General features: G+C 46.8%; 1 protein-coding gene across 3 annotated transcripts in view; it reads right to left on the bottom strand.

The window, feature by feature from the left end:
* LOC147461881 (ARM repeat superfamily protein) overlaps window positions 1-21,960 on the bottom strand; it is a 247,357-nt gene that overhangs the window by 39,125 nt on the left and 186,272 nt on the right. For all 3 annotated transcript variants that reach the window (XM_086509347.1, XM_086509349.1, XM_086509348.1), the window contains one exon: window positions 9,252-9,515. In XM_086509347.1, the coding sequence (XP_086365473.1) occupies window positions 9,252-9,515 (264 nt within the window). The remainder of the gene's footprint in view (window positions 1-9,251; window positions 9,516-21,960) is intronic.

The following is a 21,960-nucleotide window of genomic DNA, read 5'->3' as shown; positions in this document are numbered from 1 at the left end:
CTTTCAGAAGCCCCGCACGAAGGGTGGCCATTTGATACATTAGTCACCCCAGCCTTGATGTACGCAATAGCAATGTGGGCACCCGGGTTGACAGATAGCCGGTGGGCATGGATCAAGAGACCATAGGTAGATATAATCTCTCGCTTCTTTCGAGGCAAGCACACAGTGCCACATGACATCATCAAGGCAGAGCTTGCTATCCCTCCCATGGTAGTGGAGGCACTCTTTCAAATGGTCTGCTTTATCAAGAGAGTGAGAGAGCTCCCGACTGACGGACTCACACGGCAAGCATTTGAGTCAGCCATACAGATAGCAGAGTCTAGATATGACAGAGCTTGGTACACCCAAGTCAGAGCATGGTTCAGAGCTTGGTACACCGAATGTGGTTGAGGCACTCACTAGATCAGAATCTTACATGGCATTACAGGTGTTATTGGTCAGCTACGCACCTCATCTGACCAGTTGGAGATAGAGAATGGCTAATCTAGAGGTATATCTGCAGAGGAGAGATTATGCCAGGTTTTCCAGAGTGTTTGATACTCCCGTTCCATCCACTACGCTATATAATATTCAGCTATGGGGCCCTAGCATGGATCATCAAAACCGATAGAATAAGAGTTATGACAAAATCTTCTCACCTGGAGCCGATCTAAGATCAGCCAGCCCATCGGGTAGGATATTGTACAATTAGCTACCAACATGACATGGCTTCCACCTATACGGGAGCTGGGTACAAAGATATCTTTCTATAGGAAGCATTTTCTTTGTACATTTGAGGTGAAAGCGTCTTCTTCGTACTACTGAGGATGGATTTATCATTCGTCCTAAATCTATTAACATGGGTTGATTTGTCATTGATCAGAAAACCTACATCCACTTATGGAAGCAGTCTTCACCACACTCCACACGGTGACATGCATGAGGAATATAAAATGAGCCACCCACGAGGGGCATAGTGCCATGTATAAGAGAGAGAGAGAGAGAGAGAGAGAGAGAGAGAGAGAGAGAGAGAGAGAGAGAGAGAGAGAGAGAGAGAAATGAACTGAAATGAAATGTTATATTAACGTCTTCAAAAGGCCAAAATGACCTATGAGACCAATCGGTTACAAAATGGTGAATCTAATACCATATCTGGGTACAAAAGAACTAGAACAAAGATACTACCACTAGAATCCATCCTCATCTGCACTCTAGATGTCGAGAGAGTATGGCTCGAATCCTCTGTTGTAGTCTCCGTTGATGCTGTGTAGCCCCTTCCTCAATCATGGCCGTCTGGATCTTCGTAGCTCCAATGCTTGGTCGATGAAAGCGCCGGTAGTGATCGAATGAGTGTGGGCGGAGCTCTGCAATGATGGCTGCTCCTCTGGCTGCCCCATATCTAGTGAAAAGAAATCTGTAGTCTGTCTCTAGGACTGTCTCTCTATCTCTCCCCAGTAAAGTGTCTCTATATCTGTGTAACTCAAGTAGATCTAGACCAAGACATCTCTAATCCTCATAACTCATGACCCTAGAGAAAGGACCGAAACCCTCTCTGAATAAGCAGTGGAAACGGTCCCGTATCTCATAGTACACTGTGCAATGACATGTAATGTTGCTTTGTCTCTGGCTCTAGCTGGCATAAGCGGCATATCCCGCTGTCTCCTGGTATCCCTCTAAATCTACCAGTCTCAATCTCCAGTTGATGTGAGGATGTGCATATCTGACCAATGGCACACCGCAAACCATGAGACATATGTGTGTCCATGTAGCTGGGTCGAATCACAAACCCATCTCTTGTGAGGTGGAGAAGATGCTCTCTATAGAAAGCCATCTTCGTGCCCAACTCGTGTGGTGGCTCTATCCATGTCCCCCTGTTATCCAACTGGATCAGGTCTAGTTGGATCAGGTCCCGACGAATGAGTCTATTAATCTCCACCCGTGTAAGAGACATCGAGGGTGCCTGAAGAGAGTACTGGAAAGGAGGGGGGGGGCGGGGGGGGGGGCAGAGAGAAATGAAATGAAAGAGAGAGAGAGAGAAATGAAATGTAATATTAACATCTTCAAAAGGCCAAAATGCCGTATGAGACCAAAAGGTTACATGTGGTGAATCTAATACCAGGTCTGGGTACAAAAAGTACAAAGAACTGAAAAGAAAATAGTGGGTAGGGGTGGAGTGAAAGCTGATACAAAGGAAATAGGAAGTACAAAGGGTAAGTTGATACAATGCAATGGAGCTCTTTGACAGTCGAGGCATCGTATACATATAGATCAGTATCCAAGACGGCTCCTATATCGCGCCAATATGGTATGGATCCTTTGTCGCAATCTGCGTCGATATCGAGAGGGCCCCCTCATCCGTGGGCAACGGGACCACCCCAACTCTATCGCCCGATCAAGCAATATGCCTCTTGTGCCTCTGGTGTTGTTACGCTGTGGGGGCTGCTCGAACTCCTTTGTCTGTGACTAAAAGAAATCTGTAATCTTCCATTGTCGCTGGATCTCTCTCATTGTGCCCCTCTTCAAGAGGTCCTCTCTGTGTTTGCGAATCTCCAGTAAGAGAGAGAGAAATGAAATGTAATATTAATGTCTTCAAAAGGCCAAAATGACCTATGAGAGAGAGAGAGAGAGAGAGAGAGAGAGAGAGAGAGAGAGAGAGAGAGAGAGAGAGAGAGAGAGAAATGAAATGAACTGAAATGTAATGTTATATTAACGTCTTTAAAAGGCCAAAGTGACCTATGAGACCAGAAAGTTACAATGTGGTGGATCTGATACAAAGTCAGAGTAACAAGATGACAAAATGACAAAGTAAAATACTATGGAATCCTAGACTGCTGGGTGTGGACTAAGCAACTAAAACAGCCTCCATGGTCAGTAGTCTGATCAGGCGTCGTGCATGTCGAGCCAAAGTGACCCGGATCCTCTGATGCAGCCTCTGTCGATGCTGTGTATTCCTCCGCAGTCGTGGGCGTCTGGATCTCCCCAACTAAGTCGCTCGGTCGATCAGCATGCCTCTAGTGTAAAGCGATGAGCTCTGCTGTGGTAGTAACTCCTCCGGGTGTCCCATGGCAGCTCTAAAGAAGTCTGTGATCTATCTCTGAGACTCGTTAGTCTTTCCTCTCATCAAGCTCTCTTTGTGTCTACGCAGCTCGAGCAAAAACAAACCCAGGCATCTCTGATCCTCGTACCGCATGACTCTAGAGAATGGTCCAAAGCCCTCTCTGAACAAGCAATGGAAGCGGCCTCGTATCTCGTAGTAGACGGGGTAGTGGCATGTGTAGTGCAACTCTGTCTCAGGCTCGATGTCACACAGGGGGCATGTCCTGGCCTCTGTTGGTACTCTGCTGTATCTCCCAGTCTCGATCCGCAGCTGGTGTGAAGATGTGCGTATCTGGCCAATAGCACATCTTATCCCATGAGACAGGTGAGTGTCCATGTATCTGAGCCTCGTCACAAAACCATCCCTAGTATGGCTCGAATCCTCTGTTGTAGTCTTTGTCGATGTTGTGAAGCTTCTTTCCTCACTCATGGACGTCCCGATTTCCCTAGCTCCAATGCTTGGTCAATGAGAGTACCACAGGTGTGAGTATGAGCTGAGCTTTGCAGTGGTGGCTGCTCCCTTATCTATCCAGTTTCTGGTGTGAAGAAATCAATAATCTGTCTCTGGGATTGTCTCTCTCCAAATATCCTTAGTAAACTATCTCTGTGTCTGTGTAACTCAAGTAGATACAATCAAGACATCTCTAGTCCGAGTAGTTCACGACTCTAGAGAAGGGTCCGAAGCCTTCTCTAAATAGCTAATGGAAGCGAACCTGTATCTCGTAATACACTATGCACTGACATATATAATGCATCTCTATCTCTCGCTCTGTATGGCATATGCAGCATATCCTGTTAGTTGCTGGTATCCCTCTGAATCTACCAGTCTCAATCTCAAGCTGGTGTGAAGATGTCCGTATTTGACCAATGGCACACTGTAACCCATGAGATAGATGTGTTTCCCTATAGCTGGGTCGAATCACAAACCCATCGCCTGTGAGTTGGAGACGATGTTCTTTATAGAAAGCCATTTTCGTGCCCAACTCCTGTGTTTGCTCTATCTATATCTTCCTGGTGTCCAACTGTGTCAGGTCTTGGCGAACGAGTTTAGTAGTTTCCACATGTGTAAGAGACAAGGATGGTGCATCAAGGGAGTACTAGAAGGGAAGCAAGTTGTCCATGTTGAAGCCATGTATCTGGAACCATGATGACATTTGTGCATACCAGCATGATGTGGGCCCTAAAAAGATAATTTTCTGGAGGACTCAAGGGCCAATCTGGCATATTTGTCTCTAGTAGTATCCCATAAGCTGTGCATAAAGGAGACTGACCCGGTCAGTGCCTCTATCACCATAGGGGAGGCTACTAACTCTGCTCTAATGATCTTATGTGGCAAGGAGGCCTTGGCTCTAATCAGCCAAGAGATGATAGATACCAAGGGCCTCACCCATCTTGATCCACAGAGGGTCCTCAAACCTGAACCCCATAGAGCATAGCTGAAGCTACCAAGGTATCAAAGAGCCAGAGCTTTGTTCGGGGTTCCTGGAACTGAACCTGTGAACACATCCTCTCCAATCCTCCCAAGGTCGCATAAGCTCAGATCAGTCTAGTCTTTGCTGCTGTCTTCAAAGAAAACTTTGGCCTAGTGAAGACTACCCCAAGATAAGTGTATGCATTTGTATACTCCACAATCTCCTGACCATAAGTGAATGTAGGTGTTGATCTCCTGTTCCACTGTGGTATGGTGTTAAACACCATCTTGGTTTTACCAAGGTTTACAAACAATTCACCATCCTCTGCAAAGCTATGTAATGCATCCAAATGTCGGTGCATACCCTCTGGTGAGTCAGAGATTGACACAATATCAACATATAACAACAAAGGAATCGTTGTCCCTGCCAGTCGAACACCTCTGTCACCCTCTTTGTCAATGTAATAAAAAACCTCGTCTATATACATACCAAATAGAGTATGTCACGAGGCTGTGACAACCACTAATTGTTGTTGTTGATTTCTTTCCCTCGATTTTTAATTAATTTTTGGGACCTTCTTCTTAAAGTCACAAATGACTGGACATTGTATGGCCAGTGTAAAACAGACGGTGGCTGAGAGTTTCACCCGTAGCAGTGAGGGCCAGGTCGCCACGTGTTGGTCGGGCCAGTCGCCACTGGAATCCGAGTAGTAAAAGGGTGGCTAGGGTTAGTTCAAAGTCATTAGGCCCCGGGTACTAGGACATAAACTTCAAAGAGGCAAATTGGGCACATGTCGGCACCAAAGCCAATTTGCAAGCCAACTCAGCTGGGGGGGGGGGGGGGGGGGGGGGGGGGGGGGGGGGGGGGGGGGGGGGGGGGGGGGGCGGGCATTTTTGGAGAGAAAATCAATTTGGGATGCATTTTCCCTCATTGTGATCATACAGTGTGTGTGCAGGTTTCACCGCTTTAATGGAAAGCTTGCATTCTCCGTTGTCTTATGTAGCACGATGATTCTGCTCTCGTGCACCTCACTTTCCTTTTGAATACAAAATCGTGATGCCGAACTCAAGGGCTACTCATCTGTAACAGTTGTGTGGTTTCATGTGCGATTACCGAGGCAAGAGCCTCTTGGACAGGTATTGGATTAGCCAGCGTCCAATACCCCGTAGGTACAGGTTGATTCGGAGAGATTTCACACGAGAAATCTTGTCCGAATCAAAGGGCAAGTAGCCTTACACGTGCGGGAGCTCGAGGGCTTGCTACAGATGCGATCGGCACGCGAAACGGAGCCCGAAACAGTAAATTATAGCCTGTTGTGTATTTTTGCAGGTTTAGAGAGTTGCCTCTTTTTGATCCCTAATACCCCCAAGAGCTTTGGGGAAGGTAGGGGATCGCCGTACAAGTGTTCTGGTGCATTTTCGGGGCCAAAAACAGAGATTTCAGCGTGCTGCAATTTCTCACCGGGTTTGGGAACGTGCTCTAATGCGGCAAGGAAATCACCTATGTCATAGGGATTGTGCTTATGAAGCCTCTTACTGCGGTTATGCTGCCGAAATTGGGCTAGAATAGGTCATTTTCAGCCCAATAAACGTGGGATAGCACGTAGGAATTTCTCCTAAGTTTTAAAGTCCACCCCCAAAATACCCAGGATGTACTCTGGGTGGTGGAAAAACTTGCTGCATAGCCTAGAAACTGGTTCCCTGTCCATTTAATGCAACATTTGAACTTTGAAAGGTGGCTGGCTGAACTGACAAAGCATGTGGACTAGGTGTCCTAACCACCTGTTCGTGGACAAAGGAAGTTGTGTTGGAGCCCCAACTGACTCCGCAACATGTGAGTGCTCCTTGCCCCGTTGAGACGCACAAGGGACCTGGGCTTGAGCCTCAACACGCTCTATTGCATGAGACAATATACCGGACAATGAAAATGTGATGTAACTTTGTCTCCGGCTCTATATGACACAACTGCCATATCCTGTCCTCTGCTGGTACTCTCCTAAATCTACCAGTCTCAATCTCTAGCGGATGCGATGATGTGCGCATCTGACCAATAGCACATCTTATCCCATAGGATAACTGAGTGTCCATATAGGCCAGTCTGATCACATATCCATCCTCTATTAGTTGGAGAAGATGCTCTCTATAGAAAGCCATCTTCGTGCCCAACTCCTGTATCGGTTGTATCCATGTGCTCCTAATATCTAGCTGAATCAAATCCTGACGTATGAGTCTAGTGATCTCTGTCCGTGTAAGAGATACGGAGGGTGCATCCAAGGAGTACTGGAACGGAGGCACTCTATCCATGCTGAAGCCATGTGACTTTGCCCATACCGATATGCTGTGTCCCCTTGTAGTGCTAGCTATCGATGACTCAAGGGCTAGCCGAGCATATCTATCTCTGGGGAGGTCCCATAAATTATGCATGAAGGCTACTGATCTAGTAAGGGCCACTATTACGAGAGGGGGGGCAGCCACATAGTTCCCACTTGACTTTGTGATTACACAATGCACATACTTTTTTCCCCCTTCTAAATAAGCTTACATACAAAATTATAGGTTCCACTTTTTCTTATCATCTTAAGCAAGCACACAAAATACTGCGTTTCATGACAAAGACAATTGTCATGGGGGTGGTGGTCAAAATCATGCACTGTAGAAGGCAGCATGTCCAACTTGACAAGCGGATCTGTTGTTGCCCCCTCATACAACAAGAGCGACCTTGAAAATTTGTAGCCGGATGAAAGTCCCCCAACTCACAAAGTCATGCGCAACCCGCTCGACATAAAAGCATGCAAACCGCCCACTAGACAAAATGAGCATACGGACATAGTTAGCAGCAGTGTCGCAAGAACTTAGCAGTCTGTAAAGTAATTCCCTGACAAGTCAGCCAGGAGACTAGGCAGCCAAGTGCCAATGGCTAGTCCCCCATGAGCTAGCATCTGCTGCTGCCCACGTCCTAAATACATGACCAGAACTGTGATAGTCAAGTTTGTGAAACATTCCGATCGAGCGAATGCTGCATACTTCTAGGAGGCAGGGAGCCCTATCAATACGAAGCAGGATGGATCCCAATACCCGAAAAAGAAGACAGAAGAAGCTCCTGGTGTCTCACAAAAAGGCCACATACACTCTCCTTGATCCCACACCAACTATGACAAAAGCACCAAGAGGGAGCATCCTCACACTACAATAGTGGATTCATACTTTCCATATTAACACATTAACCAACTACTCAAATGGGTTGCATAGTGAGATCAGGAAAGTGGGATGGGTGCTTAGTTCCCTGAGAGCTCAACCTGTAGTGATCGCCATCCTCAAGAGCCGAAAAAACCATGAAACCACACCATGCATATTTAGGGCAAGGAGCAGTAGCAAAGAATCCTCACCATCCATCATGACAGTGCATGCCACTCTCGCCACAAATCAGAGCATGCCAAGCATTGGGAATAGCTACGGCAATCAGCAATCCTTCTGAACACCCCTGGCTGAAAATTCAGCTTCTATCAAAGTAGTTTCTGACCAGTGAAGCACAGCCCTGGTCCCATCTGGCACAATCATTATGTGTCTGAGGGCCATCCGGATCCTTCACATTAGAGTTCCAAACCAACGGCTGCCACTCAATCTCCTCCAAACATCTCGGCTTCTGTTGGATCACACCACCCCGAATCTCTCTAAAGACTCGCACCAAGGATCTCATAAAAGAAGAAGCTCTAGTTGTTCAAAGCGGTGCATCAGTGAATAAGTATCTAACAGTCCGTCTCCACGGGCCGCTTGCAATCGGGGACACATCCCTAATAGGGAATTGTTTGCCAAGGAGAAAACCCTGGACAATGAGCTTGGCAAGCAATGCACGACTCTGCATCTCCGCATCAATGATACCCAATCCTCCCTCTACCCTAGGCATAATGATAGTGTGCAAGGACACATGTGCCTGAGTCTCTCTCGAACCATCCGAGCCCACCAAGAGAATTGCGAACAAGGCCGCGCAGCTGTCATAAGACTTCTAAGTGCAATGTCTAACAGGAGGTAGTAGACCAAGCTGTTACAAGAAGGACCCGCTTCATAACCAAAAGCTCTACCTGCCAGAGATAGATGATGCATCAAGGACCAATTGCAGAGTTTTCTCTGAATGGATGTCAATGCCCACCTGAAATCCCAAATAACGACAGCTCTGACCAAGAGCTAGCCAAGTAAAGCCATCCAAGAAGCCCAATGGCACTCCTCTACACATAGCAGAAACCTGCTGGACTTGTGCCAATTGATGGCACTACCTGTTCAGAGCATTTGCATCATAATGCGAGAAAAGTAACATGTCATCAATGAGAAGTGTTCAGAGACATGTGAACATGAATGTAAGCGATTGAAGCCCCTCTCCTTCCTTTTGGTGTCCAAGTATGCACCCATAAGACCAAGGCCTATCATACATGTTACATCACATAAATCTGATGGTCTGCGTCAATGTAACTAGCATCTTCTTTCTGCAAGGCAGCAAAAAGACCTACTTTGTGAAGGAGATTGATCAAAAGTTCAATTTTTAATGTCTGTACGCATTTTGGTGCAGATATTGAAGAGTCTCGCAGCCATTCATTTAACCATACATGAAGGGTTATTGTGTGGAACAAGGTAGACATCACAAAGACTAGCAACTGCACAAATGTTACCTGCAGCAATTGTGAATCTACACTTGGCCACTGCAAGTTTACTGCTTAGTCAATCTACTCAACTAATGCAACTGCTATATTGAGAACTGACTATCACGTTTTACCTTTGCAACCTTCATCACAGTGCTGATAGAAAGCTTCTGAACATCAGCAATACTGCTTAAAATACCCTTTGACAACAAAAGAGGCAAAACAAGGTTCAGTGTGCTTCTTGCTTCGCTTTCACTTGTTAGTTGTGCATCAGACAGCCTGATTGTTAAAGAACTTATTGAACGACTGAGACAAACACCGGACGTGCGAACTGTCTCCTTCACATCATCCATTGCTCGAAAGCATACAATCCAAATTTGCTCAAGATACTTTCCCACCTGACACGCCAAAAAAAACTATATTATCAGCAGGATTGCGTATAGTAACCAAGCAAGTGCTTTAATTCATTGAAAAAAGATTTTGTAGCAGGAAAAACCGCCAGATTTACTCCAGAAAAGAATTATAATACTATAATGAGGTAAAATGCAAGGTGCTCAATTATGATTTTCCAAAACTATATTAATAGTTCACCACCAGACACAAGCAAATCATTGACTGGAGTACAAAAAGAACAATAAATAAGAGCCACGACCCACTGTGAAGCAGAAGTATATCCATTCATCACAATACAAATGCAGTTTTTTTATGAATTTAGTCCAAAAAAATTTCTCTTTTGGTAGAATTATGTTACAACATTCTCTCATAATCACTATGACAAATGGGGTTATTCATAGAAGGTGCAAAAGGTTCATACTGTTATTTGCAGAAACAAGACCGTGAGGCTTCATTAATGATAAGATCCAAGAGACTAATGCTATCCGTTTGAGAAACAACTGAATCATACCTCCTGGCCTTTTCTGCTTTGTCTCAAATACAAAGCCAACCGCCACATATAGGCCAGGCAAAGATGCTAAAATAGAGTTTGATTCAAGCAAAAAGCATAAATTCATCAGATCTCATGGAGTGATGATGAGGCACGGCCGAGTCAGAACAGAACTGGATACCCAAACTACAGCCCAACCGCCCGAATTCTGCACCACAAATCACAGGTGTGTACGGACAAGAGCTGAGGTGGAATACGGACATATTGACGTCGCCTGCTGTCATGGTAGCGTACAGACAGGGCTATTTCATATTAGGCGTTGCTTTCACGGAGTTCAACAAATACCACCAAGAGTGCCTAGTTGAGGAGCAAGTGCTTTTGACACTCTCCCCCAATTTGTGTCTCTTGTCTACAATCTATTTTCAAGTTCAGTTTGCTATTCTCTGTTTAGTTCAATATTGTTGCAATGTTTTATCGCTTTGTCAAGTGACTTACCAAATTCAATGGTTTCAAAGCTCAAATGGTTGCCTTTTTTGAATAATCTGGTCCAAAATTGCAGCAATCAACCATGGAAACAACGCCTCTGAATCATCAAGAAGAAGAGAAAGAGTACAAGTACGTAGAAGAAGTAGCGGTAGATGATCAATCCTCCTCCGGCTCCTCCGGAGGTAAAAGTGAAGGTAAAAACAAACAAAAGCAACAGGTAACAAGAAGGGATCCAACACAGTTGCTAATCAACAACAGGTGGTGCGATACATGCAGCTAATGCAGCAACAGATGCCATCTCACCGAGGCTTTTTGGCTAAGGAATCTGAATTTTTAGAGGCGATGGCCCAGAGCCTGTTTGGGACGTCTCCACAGGAAGTCTGTCCCTATGGAGCAAGTGGTTTTTGACCTTATGGCACAGATGCAGCCCTTGGATCTTATGGAGCAAGGATGCTTGGCTTTATGGGAAGGATGTATGTCATTACATCTGGCATGCAGGGATACCTTACGGATGCCCGCACGGTTGGATCGATGGCCTATTTTTAAGTTCCATGACCAAAAGTGATCACATGGCATGTCTGTTAAGACCTTCCGGAATTCCAACCGTGACTAGCGGAGGCTGTATGGAATCCCTAAAAATCCGGAAATTAGTTTTTGGACACCAGCTTTTGAATCTGATGCTTTTAGGGCCTGGGGCCTTTACATATGAGCCTTGGGAGATCTCTCTAGCATTCTGGAATGTACAAATTGCAGAGCACGCTCTCCTTGACAGTTGTACCTTCTACAGATCGACATACACGAAATACCAAAAGAGGCACCACTGCATCTGGAAGCGGAACGTACTTTGCTTGGTTCACATCGAGCAGGTTAGGATTCCATAGTATTTTTGTTTTGTTATGTTGTTAGTTAGTTTATTTTGTTACTCTGACTTTGTATCAGATCCACCACATTGTAACTTTCCGGTCTCATAGGTCACTTTGGGCTTTTGAAGATATTAATATAACATTTCATTTCTCTCACAAGCGCGCGCCCACACACACACTCGGAGCTCGCCACCTCTCTCTCTCTCTCTCTAGCATGCCAAAGACCTACTAGCAGAGCTTCTAGCAGTTAAGGTATGTTTAACCATGCCATGTGTGAGGGCCTACCGGACACTTGGAGCCTATCTACGATTGTACCCATCTTCAAGTCAGGACACCCCATGGAGCCTGGGAATTATCGCACTATCATGATTGGACACACACTGGCACGGTTGTATGCATCCATTCTTGAGCAACAGCTCAGTAGATGGGCAGAGAGGGAAGGAATGTGTGCAACTGGGCAGGCACGGTTCAGGAGAGGCTTCTCTACTCTTGACCATATCTTGACACTCAGGGCCATCATCGAGGAGGGCAGATCTCGTGGGAGATGGATCTATTGTAGCTTTGTGGACTTCCGCAAAGCTTTTGACACAGTACCCAAAGCTAGATTGATGCGCAGGATGCGCAGATTACAGGAAATGGGAGTACCCACAGAGCTCATCCGGGGGATCATGGCATTGTACAAATCAGTAGTAGGGCATGTACGCATCTCTGAGGGACTTTCTACACCGGTTCACTCCACTATTGGGGTGAAGCACGGCTGCCCGCTCTCTCCTACTCTTTTCGGTATGTATGTGGATGAGGTTTTTGACTACATTGAGAGCGATTGTGATAGAGGTGCACAGTTGGCAGGGACATGGATTCCACTTTTGTTATATGCTGATGATATAGTGTTGATCTCCGAATCTCCAGAGGGAATGCAACGTCAATTGGATGCTTTGCATAGGTTTGCCCACGAAAGCGGTTTGTCTCTCAACCTTGGTAAAACCAAGGTTATGGTGTTTAATACCACCCCACAGTGGATCACGAGGTCAGCACCTACATTCACATATGGCCAGGAGACTGTGGAGAACACAGATGCTTACACTTACCTTGGAGTGGTTTTTAGCGGACCTGCATTCTCACTCAGAAGAGCAGCAGAGGCCAGACTGACTAGAGCCCATGGAGCATTGGGTAGATTGCAGAAGATGTGTTCGCAGGTTCAGTTTCAGGAGCCCCGATGAAGCTCTATCTCTTTGACACTTTGGTGGCTTCAGCATTGCTCTATGGAGCTGAGATATGGGGACCTTCATTGGATCACCACGAGAGGCCGGGTCGCACGGATGGATGGGGGAACATGGAGAAACCTCTCGTCTCTATGATCTCGCGGCTCATTAGAGCCAAGGCATCAGTACCATGGGCCATTATCCGAGCAGAGCTAGCGGCCCCCCCACTAGTGGTGGAGGCGCTCACTAGATCAGTCTCCTTCATAAACCGTACATGGGAACTTCCTAGAGACAGGTATGCTCGCATTGCACTTGAGTCCTCTCGACAGTTAGCCATGGAAGGAGATACAACATGCTGGTATGGGGAGATGGCATCATGGTTTCAGGCGCATGGGTTCAGCATAGACATGCAGTCACCATTCCAGTACTCATTGGATGCACCATCTCTCACTCTTACACAGTCAGAGATCACCAAGCTCATCCACCAAGACCTGACCCAGCTAGACACCAGGAGGACATGGATACAGCCAGCACAGGAATTGGGCACGATGATGGCTTTCTATACAGACCACCTTCTACAGCTTACGGAGGATGGTTTTGTGACGAGACCCAGATACATGGACACCCACTTGTCTCATGGGATACGATGTGCTATTGGCCAGTTACGCACATCTTCTCACCAGTTGTGGATTGAGACTGGGAGATAGAGCGGAGTACCAGCAGATGCCAGGACATGCCCCTTGTGTGACATGGAGCCTAAGACAGAGTTGCATTATACATGCCGCTGCCCCGTCTACTACGAGATACGAGGCCGCTTCCATTGCTTGTTCACAGAGGGTTTTGGACCACTCTCAAGAGTCATGGGATACGAGGATCAGAGATGCCTGGGTTTGTTCTTGCTCGAGCTGCGCAGACACAGAGATAGCCTGATGAGTGGCGAGGCTAGCTAGTCTCAAAGACGGATCACAAACTTCTTCAGAGCAGACACGGGACAGCCGCAAGAGCCACTCCCACAGTAGAGCTCCCCCTCGTCTCACACAAGAGGCACACTGATCGACCGAGTGACTGAACTGGGGAAATCTAGGCGCCCACGACTACGGAGGACTACACAGCATCGACGGAGGCTACGTCAGAAGATTCGGAGCACTCTGGCTAGGCATGCACGACGCCCGGTCAGACTATTAACCATGGAGGAGATTGATGAGATCCGCCAACGAGCGATGATAGATCTCCTGTGATTCTACTATCCCAGCAAGCCGCCCATTTTTGCTTAGTTCACATCGACCAGTCTAGGGTCCCATAGCATATATCTTTGTTTTGTAGTGTTGTTATTTTGTTACTCTGACTTTGTATCAGATCCAACACCTTGTAACTTTCTGGTCTCATAGGTCACTATGGCCTTTTGAAGATGTTAATATAACACTTCATTTCATTTCATTTCTCTCTCTCTCTTCACAGCAGCTTGGGATTGAGACAGGTAGATTCAGAGGCATACCAACAAACAGTAGGATATGTCAGTTATGCCATGCAGAGCCAAACACAGAGTTTCACTACATATGTCACTACACAGTCTACTATAAGATACGGGGACGCTTTCACTGTTCATGCAGAGATGGTTTTGACTTGTTAGATAGAGTCATCAAATATCAAGATCAGAGATGTCTCGGATATTTCTACTTGAGATACAGAGACATAGAGGTTCTCTATTGAGAGAGCACAGACAGAGACAGTCCCAGAGATGCATCTCAGATTTCCCAGTACCACAGAGGTAGAGGGGCCACCACCACCAGAGAGCTCGGTTCCCACCCATATGCACACGAGTGGTACTCTCATTGACCGAGCTATAGAGTTGGAGAGATCAAGGACCGCGACTAAGGAGGGGAGCCATGCAACACCGCCGGAGATTGCGGCAGAGGATCCATAGGATTCTAGCACGACACCCAAAGTGTCGATCAGGATAGACTTCATGCTACTGCTATATTGTATCATAGTGACACTTATCCCCATTTTGTACCTTTGTGGCATTATATCACTGCTTAGCTTACCAGCCACCCATAGGAGTCGTAGCACTCCTATCTCAGTTTCTAGTTTGTAGTTTTCTTTGTTTGTACCCACACTTGGTACTAGACTCACCATTGTAATCAGTTTGGTCTCATAGGTCATTTTGGCCTTTTGTAGACGTTAATATATCATTTCATCTCTCTCTCTCTCTCTCTCTCTTTCTCTGTGATATTGGAGCGACGCTCCACATGACGGTGTGAGGCCTATGGGACTGCACTCAAAGTTGCTACCTGGAATTGTAATGGATCTATGCGTCTTGATGTAGGTGCTTTTGAGGAGATTTTTTCTGGGAGAGACATCATCTTCTACTCTGAGACGCATCAGGCCCTTGGGCAGTCTATGCCTCACATTAGTGGATACAGATGGGAGACCACCTGTAGACAGGAGACACGATCGGAGCACAGAGGGCGGGGCTCGGGAGGAGTGGCAGTGTTATTCAGGGAGGAGTTGCAGCCACTGATACATATAGCTCGCAAAGATGAGCAAGCTAGGTACATGTGGGTGAGATTGAGAGCAGAGACATGCAGATATCTTTACATTGCTATTTGCTACTTTCCCTCGAGTACGTCAGTATATGCACCACCTAAAGGATCCCCTTTTCTATCTTGGATGATGACATATGGGAGTTCTCTAGAGACGGTGACATTATCATTCTAGGGGACTTCAATGCTAGGACTGCCCATCATCAAACAATGTTTTATGATACCTCAGAGGAGATGCTGAGAGAGTTGGATGTAGTGGAGACAGGCCTATCTAGACGATCGCAGGATGGGGAATATACTAAATATGGACGGCACTTGATAGACATGGGGACTGCACATGGATTGGCCATCTTGAATGGCCTACAGAGATTTCCTGCTGCAGGAGGTTTCACATGCTTTCCACACAGACATGGAGCCAGCACAGTGGATTATGTCATGGCACAGCCGAGCCTCATCTCTAGTATCCAGGAGCTCACTGTTGGGCCCAGACGTGTTGGGGTGGCAGTGGACCATCTCTTTCCAGTTCAATGTAGCACACAAGCCACGCGCAGCTGCCCCTACTCGCTACACCTTCACGCGCTAGACGGACTCTGTATACATAGATGGGATATACAGACGCTTGTGCACTGAGGAGCCAGGACGACCTCTAGAGGAGCTTACTACTATACTGACACAGACTTTACATGATGCAGCAGCAGAGGCATACCCACACACTTAGCCTGAGCAGAGACGCCGTTCTGGGAGCATGCCCCAAAACAGCTGGTATGATGCGGAATGCCGAGACTAGAGCTAGACTTCAAAGGGAGGTCCTTTTGGGAGACATCACTCATAGGCAGTCACAGATTGACTTCCGACGCCTAGTGCGGCGGAACAAAAGGGCATTTTTTGCTCGACTAGAGCAGGATCTTTACAAGCTATTCTTGAGTCAAGACTCACGTGAGGCGTGGCGGCTCTTTCATGAGCGATTCCCCCCCACCTGCCATTACCTCTACAGAGACTTGGGGCCAGTACACATCATCTTTGTACACAGTTTCTGGACAGCCGCCCCTCCCCGACCCCCCCGATCCATGCCCACACACATGTGCTTTTTTCACCGCTGAGATGGTGAGGAAGGCCATTGACAAGATGAGGACTGGGTCAGCATATGATCATGATGGCTTAGTGGCTGAGCATTTCATGCATGCCAGAGATCTACTAGAAGAGCTTCTAGCAGTTATGTTTAATCGCGCCATGTGTGAGGGCTTACCTGATACTTGGAGCCTTTCTATGATTGTACCCATCTTCAAGTCGGGAGACCCTATGGAGCCTGGGAATTATTGCACTGTCATGATTGGACACACACTGGCACGATTGTACGCATCCATTCTTGAGCAGCAGCTGAGTAGATAGGCAGAGAGGGAAGGGATACGTGCAGTTGAGTAGGCAGGTTTCAGGAGAGGCTTTTCTACTCTTGACCATATCTTGACACTCAGAGCCATCATTGAGGAGGGCAGATCACATGGGAGACGGATCTACTGTAGCTTTGTGGACTTCCACAAAGCATTTGACACAGTACCCAGAGCTAGATTGATGCGCAGATTGCAGGAGATGGGAGTACCCACAGAGCTCATTTGGAGGATCATGGCATTGTGCAAGTCAGTAGTGGGCACCCCAGAGGGCTTGTCCGCACCGGTTCACTTCACTATTGGTGTGAAGCAAGGCTGCCCGCTCTCTCCTACTCTATTTGGTATGTATGTGGATGAGGTTGCTGACTACATTGAGAAGATGGTGGTAGAGGTGCACAGCTGGCAGGGACATGGATTCCACTATTGCTCTATGCTGATCATATTGTGTTGATCTCCGACTCTCCAGAAGGGATGCAACGTCACTTGGATGCTCTGCATAGATTTGCCCACGAAAGTGGTTTGTCTGTCAACCTTGGTAAAACAAAGGTCATGGTATTTAATACCACCCCACAGTGGATCAGGAGGTCAGCGCCCGCATTCACATACGGCCAGGAGACGGTGGAGTACACAGATGCTTACACTTACCTTGGAGTGGTTTTTAGTGGACCAGCATTTTCACTGAGGAGAGCAGCAGAGACTAGATTGACCATAGCCCATGCAGCATTGGGCAGTTTGGAGAGGATGTGTTCACAGGTTCAGTTTCAGGAGCCTCGGACGAAGCTCTGGCTATTTGACACCTTAGTGGCGTCTGCATTGCTCTATGGAGCTGAGATATGGGGGCCTTCTTTGGATCATCACGGGAGGACAGGTCGCACTGATGGGTCGGGGGACATGGAGAAGCCTTTGGTCTCTATGATCTCACGGCTAATTAGAGCCAAGGCTTCAGTACCACGTGCCATTATCCGAACAGATCTTGCTGCCCCCCCACTAGTAGTCGAGGCGCTTACCAGATCTGTCTCCTTCATACACCGCATGTGGGAGCTTCCCAGAGACAGATATGCCCACCTTGCACTTGAGTCCTCTCGACAGTTAGCCATGCAGGGAGATACAGCATGCTGGTATGGTGAAATGACATCATGGTTTCAGACGCATGGGTTCAGCGTGCCTCCTGTGTGACCTAGAGCCTGAGACAGAGTTGCACTACACATGCCAGTGCCCTTTCTACTACGAGTTACGCGGCTGCTTCCACTGCTTGTTCAGAGAGGGCTTCGGACCACTCTCCAGAGTCATGCGGTACGAGGATCAGAGATGCTTGGGTCTGTTTTTGCTCGAGCAGCGCAGACACAGAGAGCGCCTGATGAGGGGAGAGGCCAGCTAGTCTCAGAGACGGATCGCAGACACTGGACACTCAGAGGAGCTACTACCACAGAAGAGCTCGCCGCCTCACACCAGATGCACATTGATCGACGGAGCGACCGAGCTAGGGAGATCCAGACGCCCAAAACTACGGAGGACTACACAGCACCGACGGAGGCTGCCACAAAGGATTCGGATCACTTTGGCCCGACATGCACGACGCTCGGTCAGGCTATTGACCATGGAGGAGATTGATGAGATCCACCAACGACCGATGCTGGATCTTTTGTGATCTGTGATTTAGCTGTCCCACCTAGCTGCTTAGATCAAACCTACCTGTTTTGGATTCCATAGCATTTTATTTTGTCATTTTTGTTACTCTGAATTTATATCAAATCCACCACATTGTAACTTTATGGTCTCATAGGTTACTTTGGCCTCCTGAAGACGTTAATATAAAATTTCATATCTCTCTCTCTCTCTCTCTCTCTCTCTCTCTCTCTCTCTCTCTCTCTCTCCCCCCGCCCCCCCTCTCATGCTCACATGTGAGAGAGAGAAGTCACTTCAATAGAACACTCCCATGAAATCAAGCAAGGTAGCAAAGGATGACAAGACGAGGGATGAGGTGGAGGCGGCCATCAAGCAAGCCATTTTGGCCCAGAAGAAAGAGACGGATAGTGCTCTTGACATCGTCAATATGGCCCTATCGGAGACGATCACAGCTATAGAGGCGGAGTGTGCCTCTCTCAAAAGTAAAGTGACAGCACGAGAAGAAGAAATCGGCAAACTAAAGGAGGCCTTAAGAGGACATGTGCTCCTGCACCAAGCTTGAAGAAGGAGAAATTCAGCCATCCATGACAGAAGAGTTGAATATCATGAAGGCACAAGTGCTCACCATCCAAGCGGAGGAGGAGAAGAAGGCACGAGAGACCTCTTCATGGGTAGAGGTGCTTACCCACACCAAGAAGCAAGTACAAGAGGGGACCAATGGATCCAAGTGGCAAAAAAAGGAAACATGAAACACCCACTCCCACCTCTATCATCAACAAGACAATTCAACTCAGTACAAGCCAATTCTCTGTCCTCTGCACTCCCACACGGAGACGTGCCAGAGAGACTGAGCCCATGGCACATATTTATTATTTGGAAAAATTACCAAATTACCCCTCTAATTTGCAAAAATTCCCATAATACCCCTCTAATTTCAAAAATTCTCAAAACACCCCCAATATTTTGTCACAAATTCCCAAAATGCCCTTCAATTTTTCCAAAATTCCCAAAGTACCCTTAGTCGTGAGATTAAATTTCTTGAAAGACAAAAACATTTGTAGCTTTTTCATAAGAAGAATGATTGTCTATCAATACAAGATGCTAAAACTAGAATTTGGGTATGTTACGTAGACTTTGGAGATGAATTTCTTCATTATTTTTATACATAAAGGTAATTTAGGACAAATTACGGGCTAAGCACTCAAAAACGGATCTAAATTGTCAAAAAGAGATAAAGATTAGAAAATCTTGCACAGTCCAACCAAAATAGATGCAAGGGTATTTTGGGAATTTTCAAAATTAGAGGGGTATTTTGGTAATTTTCCCTTATTATTTAAAGTCCCTTGGCCATAAAAAGCAGTTACATGAAAAGCTTCAAGTTCTAAAAGCATCTTGCCGCCCCCCCCAAAAGCAGCCAACGTTAATTATGGAAATCCGTACAATCTGCCAAGTCAACAATCAACGCATTTTGTGGACGTCCGTACAGTGCCACATCAGCATGTCAGCGCAAAATTCGAAAAGTCTGTATTGGCATGCCACGTCATCAGCTTCATATGCAAGAGATTTGCATGTGTCCATGTGTGTGTGGTTCTGCTTTACTTTAATATCTTTAGGTCCCTCAGGCCCCATCAGACGAGGTCCCATTAGTCAGCGAGAACTTCTGCTTCTTCTACTGTTCCTAGGGTTTACGCCCCTTAGCCAGGATCTCCAGGTTGGCTCCATTCTTTTGTGACTTTACGAGTCAGCAGTTTGTGACAAAGATCCATGGAGAGACCACTTGTATCCATGATCTCTAGGCTGATCCGGGTGAAATCCTAGGTGCAACATGAGATTATCAGAGCTGAGATGAGTGCACCACCAATTGTAGTGAATGCACTTGCTAGATTAGTGTCTTTCATTCATAGCACATGGAAGCCCACGCAATAGATATGCACGACTAGCGCTTGAGTCATCACGAGAACTGGCAGTAAGGGTGATACTTCATGTTGGTTTGCACAGATATCATCCTAGTTTGAGCTACATGGCTACTCCGTTACATGAGTTGGGGACGAAGATGGCTTTTTATTGAGACCATCTTCTCGGGACGATAGATGATGGGTTTGTCTCACGCCCCAAGTATATAGGCACCGACCTATCTGATGGCATTAGATGTGTTATTGGTCAGCTACGCACCTCGTCTCACGAGTTGGAGATAGAGATTGGTCGAGACAGAGGTATACCCCCAGAGGAGAGATTATGCCAGGTTTGCCAAATAGACCTAGAGACAGAGGAGCACTATATCTGCAAATGCATAGCATACTATGAGATCCGCAAGCCTTTTCGTTGCTTATTCAAAGAGGGCTTTGGCCCCTTATCCCGCATCATGGATTACTATGATCAGAGGTGCCTGGGTCTCTTCTTGATGGAGATCCATAGACTCAGAGAGACTACCTTTGGAAGCAAAAGACCTACACATAAAGGATCCATACAGAGTCAGATCACTACTTTTTAATATTTACAAAGGGACTACTCGGGATGGCCCACCGTAGGTTACTTAGTCACACCCTCATCGGACTATCCAGCTTGGCTGCTCACGACGCCCGAGGATGCAAGGATCTTCACACCGTAGAGGAGGTCTACATTGGAGGCTATGGAGCATCATTGAGCGACATCGAGTCTCTCTCCTCCCCCCCCGAGAGCTAACCATGGAGGGCATTATACTGCACAGACCCATGAGAGAGCCCAGGGGATAATCACCATTGTATACTTCCCCTGCTGCCCTCATGTGATTGTACACCCTACCCTCCCCATATGTTTTGAGCTGATTTATTATGTGATGAGGACATTGATGATGATGAGGATATACACCAGGCTTACATACCTACCCACTCTAGGTACCCTCATTTATTTTTATCTTTATGTTCACCTATATTGTACTAGAGTCACACATGGTTGTAACCTTTTGGTCTCAAACGTCATTTTGGCATTTTGAACACGCTAATATAACATTTCATTTCATTTCAATTTTCTCTCGCCTTCATGTCCTTCCTGCTTGTGCGCCCTCACAAACTTAGGCACCCGCCCTCTCTCGCCTGCGCAGCCCTTGCCGGTTTAGGTCACAACAGTAGGGTGTCTATCCTTGGGGGGGGGGGGGGGACCCGCTTAGGAGGCCACTTCATGACGCCCCTTCTTCCTATTGGAATTAGGGTTGCAGAGAAACGCACACAGCTTGGAGAAGACGAAGTAAGCTCAAGGCACACAATAGAGAGTGTATTACTTATTGTGCAATGGAAAGATAGATAGCCCTAGAGTGATGGGCGTATATACAATGCTCGGGGGGGAAAACCTCCTAAAGAGGGAAAAAATGCCCCGACAGTCCTAGTGATGTGTTCACACACATCACTACCACATGTATATGGTAACAAATCCCCCCTGGAGTGATGCGGTGAACGAGAGCTTGCACATGAGTAAAGGGAAGTGCCATGCCCTGAGAACATGATCAGTCCACAAAGGCGAGTAAGCCCAAAGCTTTGCGGAAAGCTTCAAGCTTCTCACGAGACAATGCCTTTGTGAAAAGGTCTGCAAGGTTATCCTGTGTTGCCATATAAGCCAAGCTGATCTCTCTCCTGTTGAGAGCCTCTCCCTGACATAGTGGTAATGTACCTCAATGTGCTTTCTGCGAGCATGAAAAACTGGGTTCCTCGCAACTCCCAATGCGCTCTAACTGGCAGTGTAGATAGTGTCCTGTCCAACACCCAAATCAGCCATAAGGCGTCCGAGCCATACACACTCAACCATAGCTATGAATACTATCCTGTACTCAGCCTCACAACTCAAAGTGGCCATAGTAGGCTGCTTCTTTCTCAACCATGATAT

This window comes from Adiantum capillus-veneris, chromosome 3 (assembly GCF_014529385.1).
Source record: "Adiantum capillus-veneris isolate H3 chromosome 3, ASM1452938v2, whole genome shotgun sequence".
In the NCBI taxonomy this organism is placed as follows: domain Eukaryota; kingdom Viridiplantae; phylum Streptophyta; class Polypodiopsida; order Polypodiales; family Pteridaceae; genus Adiantum; species Adiantum capillus-veneris.
Note: the sequence above shows the minus strand (reverse complement) of the source record. Positions and strands in the feature narration are given on the sequence as shown.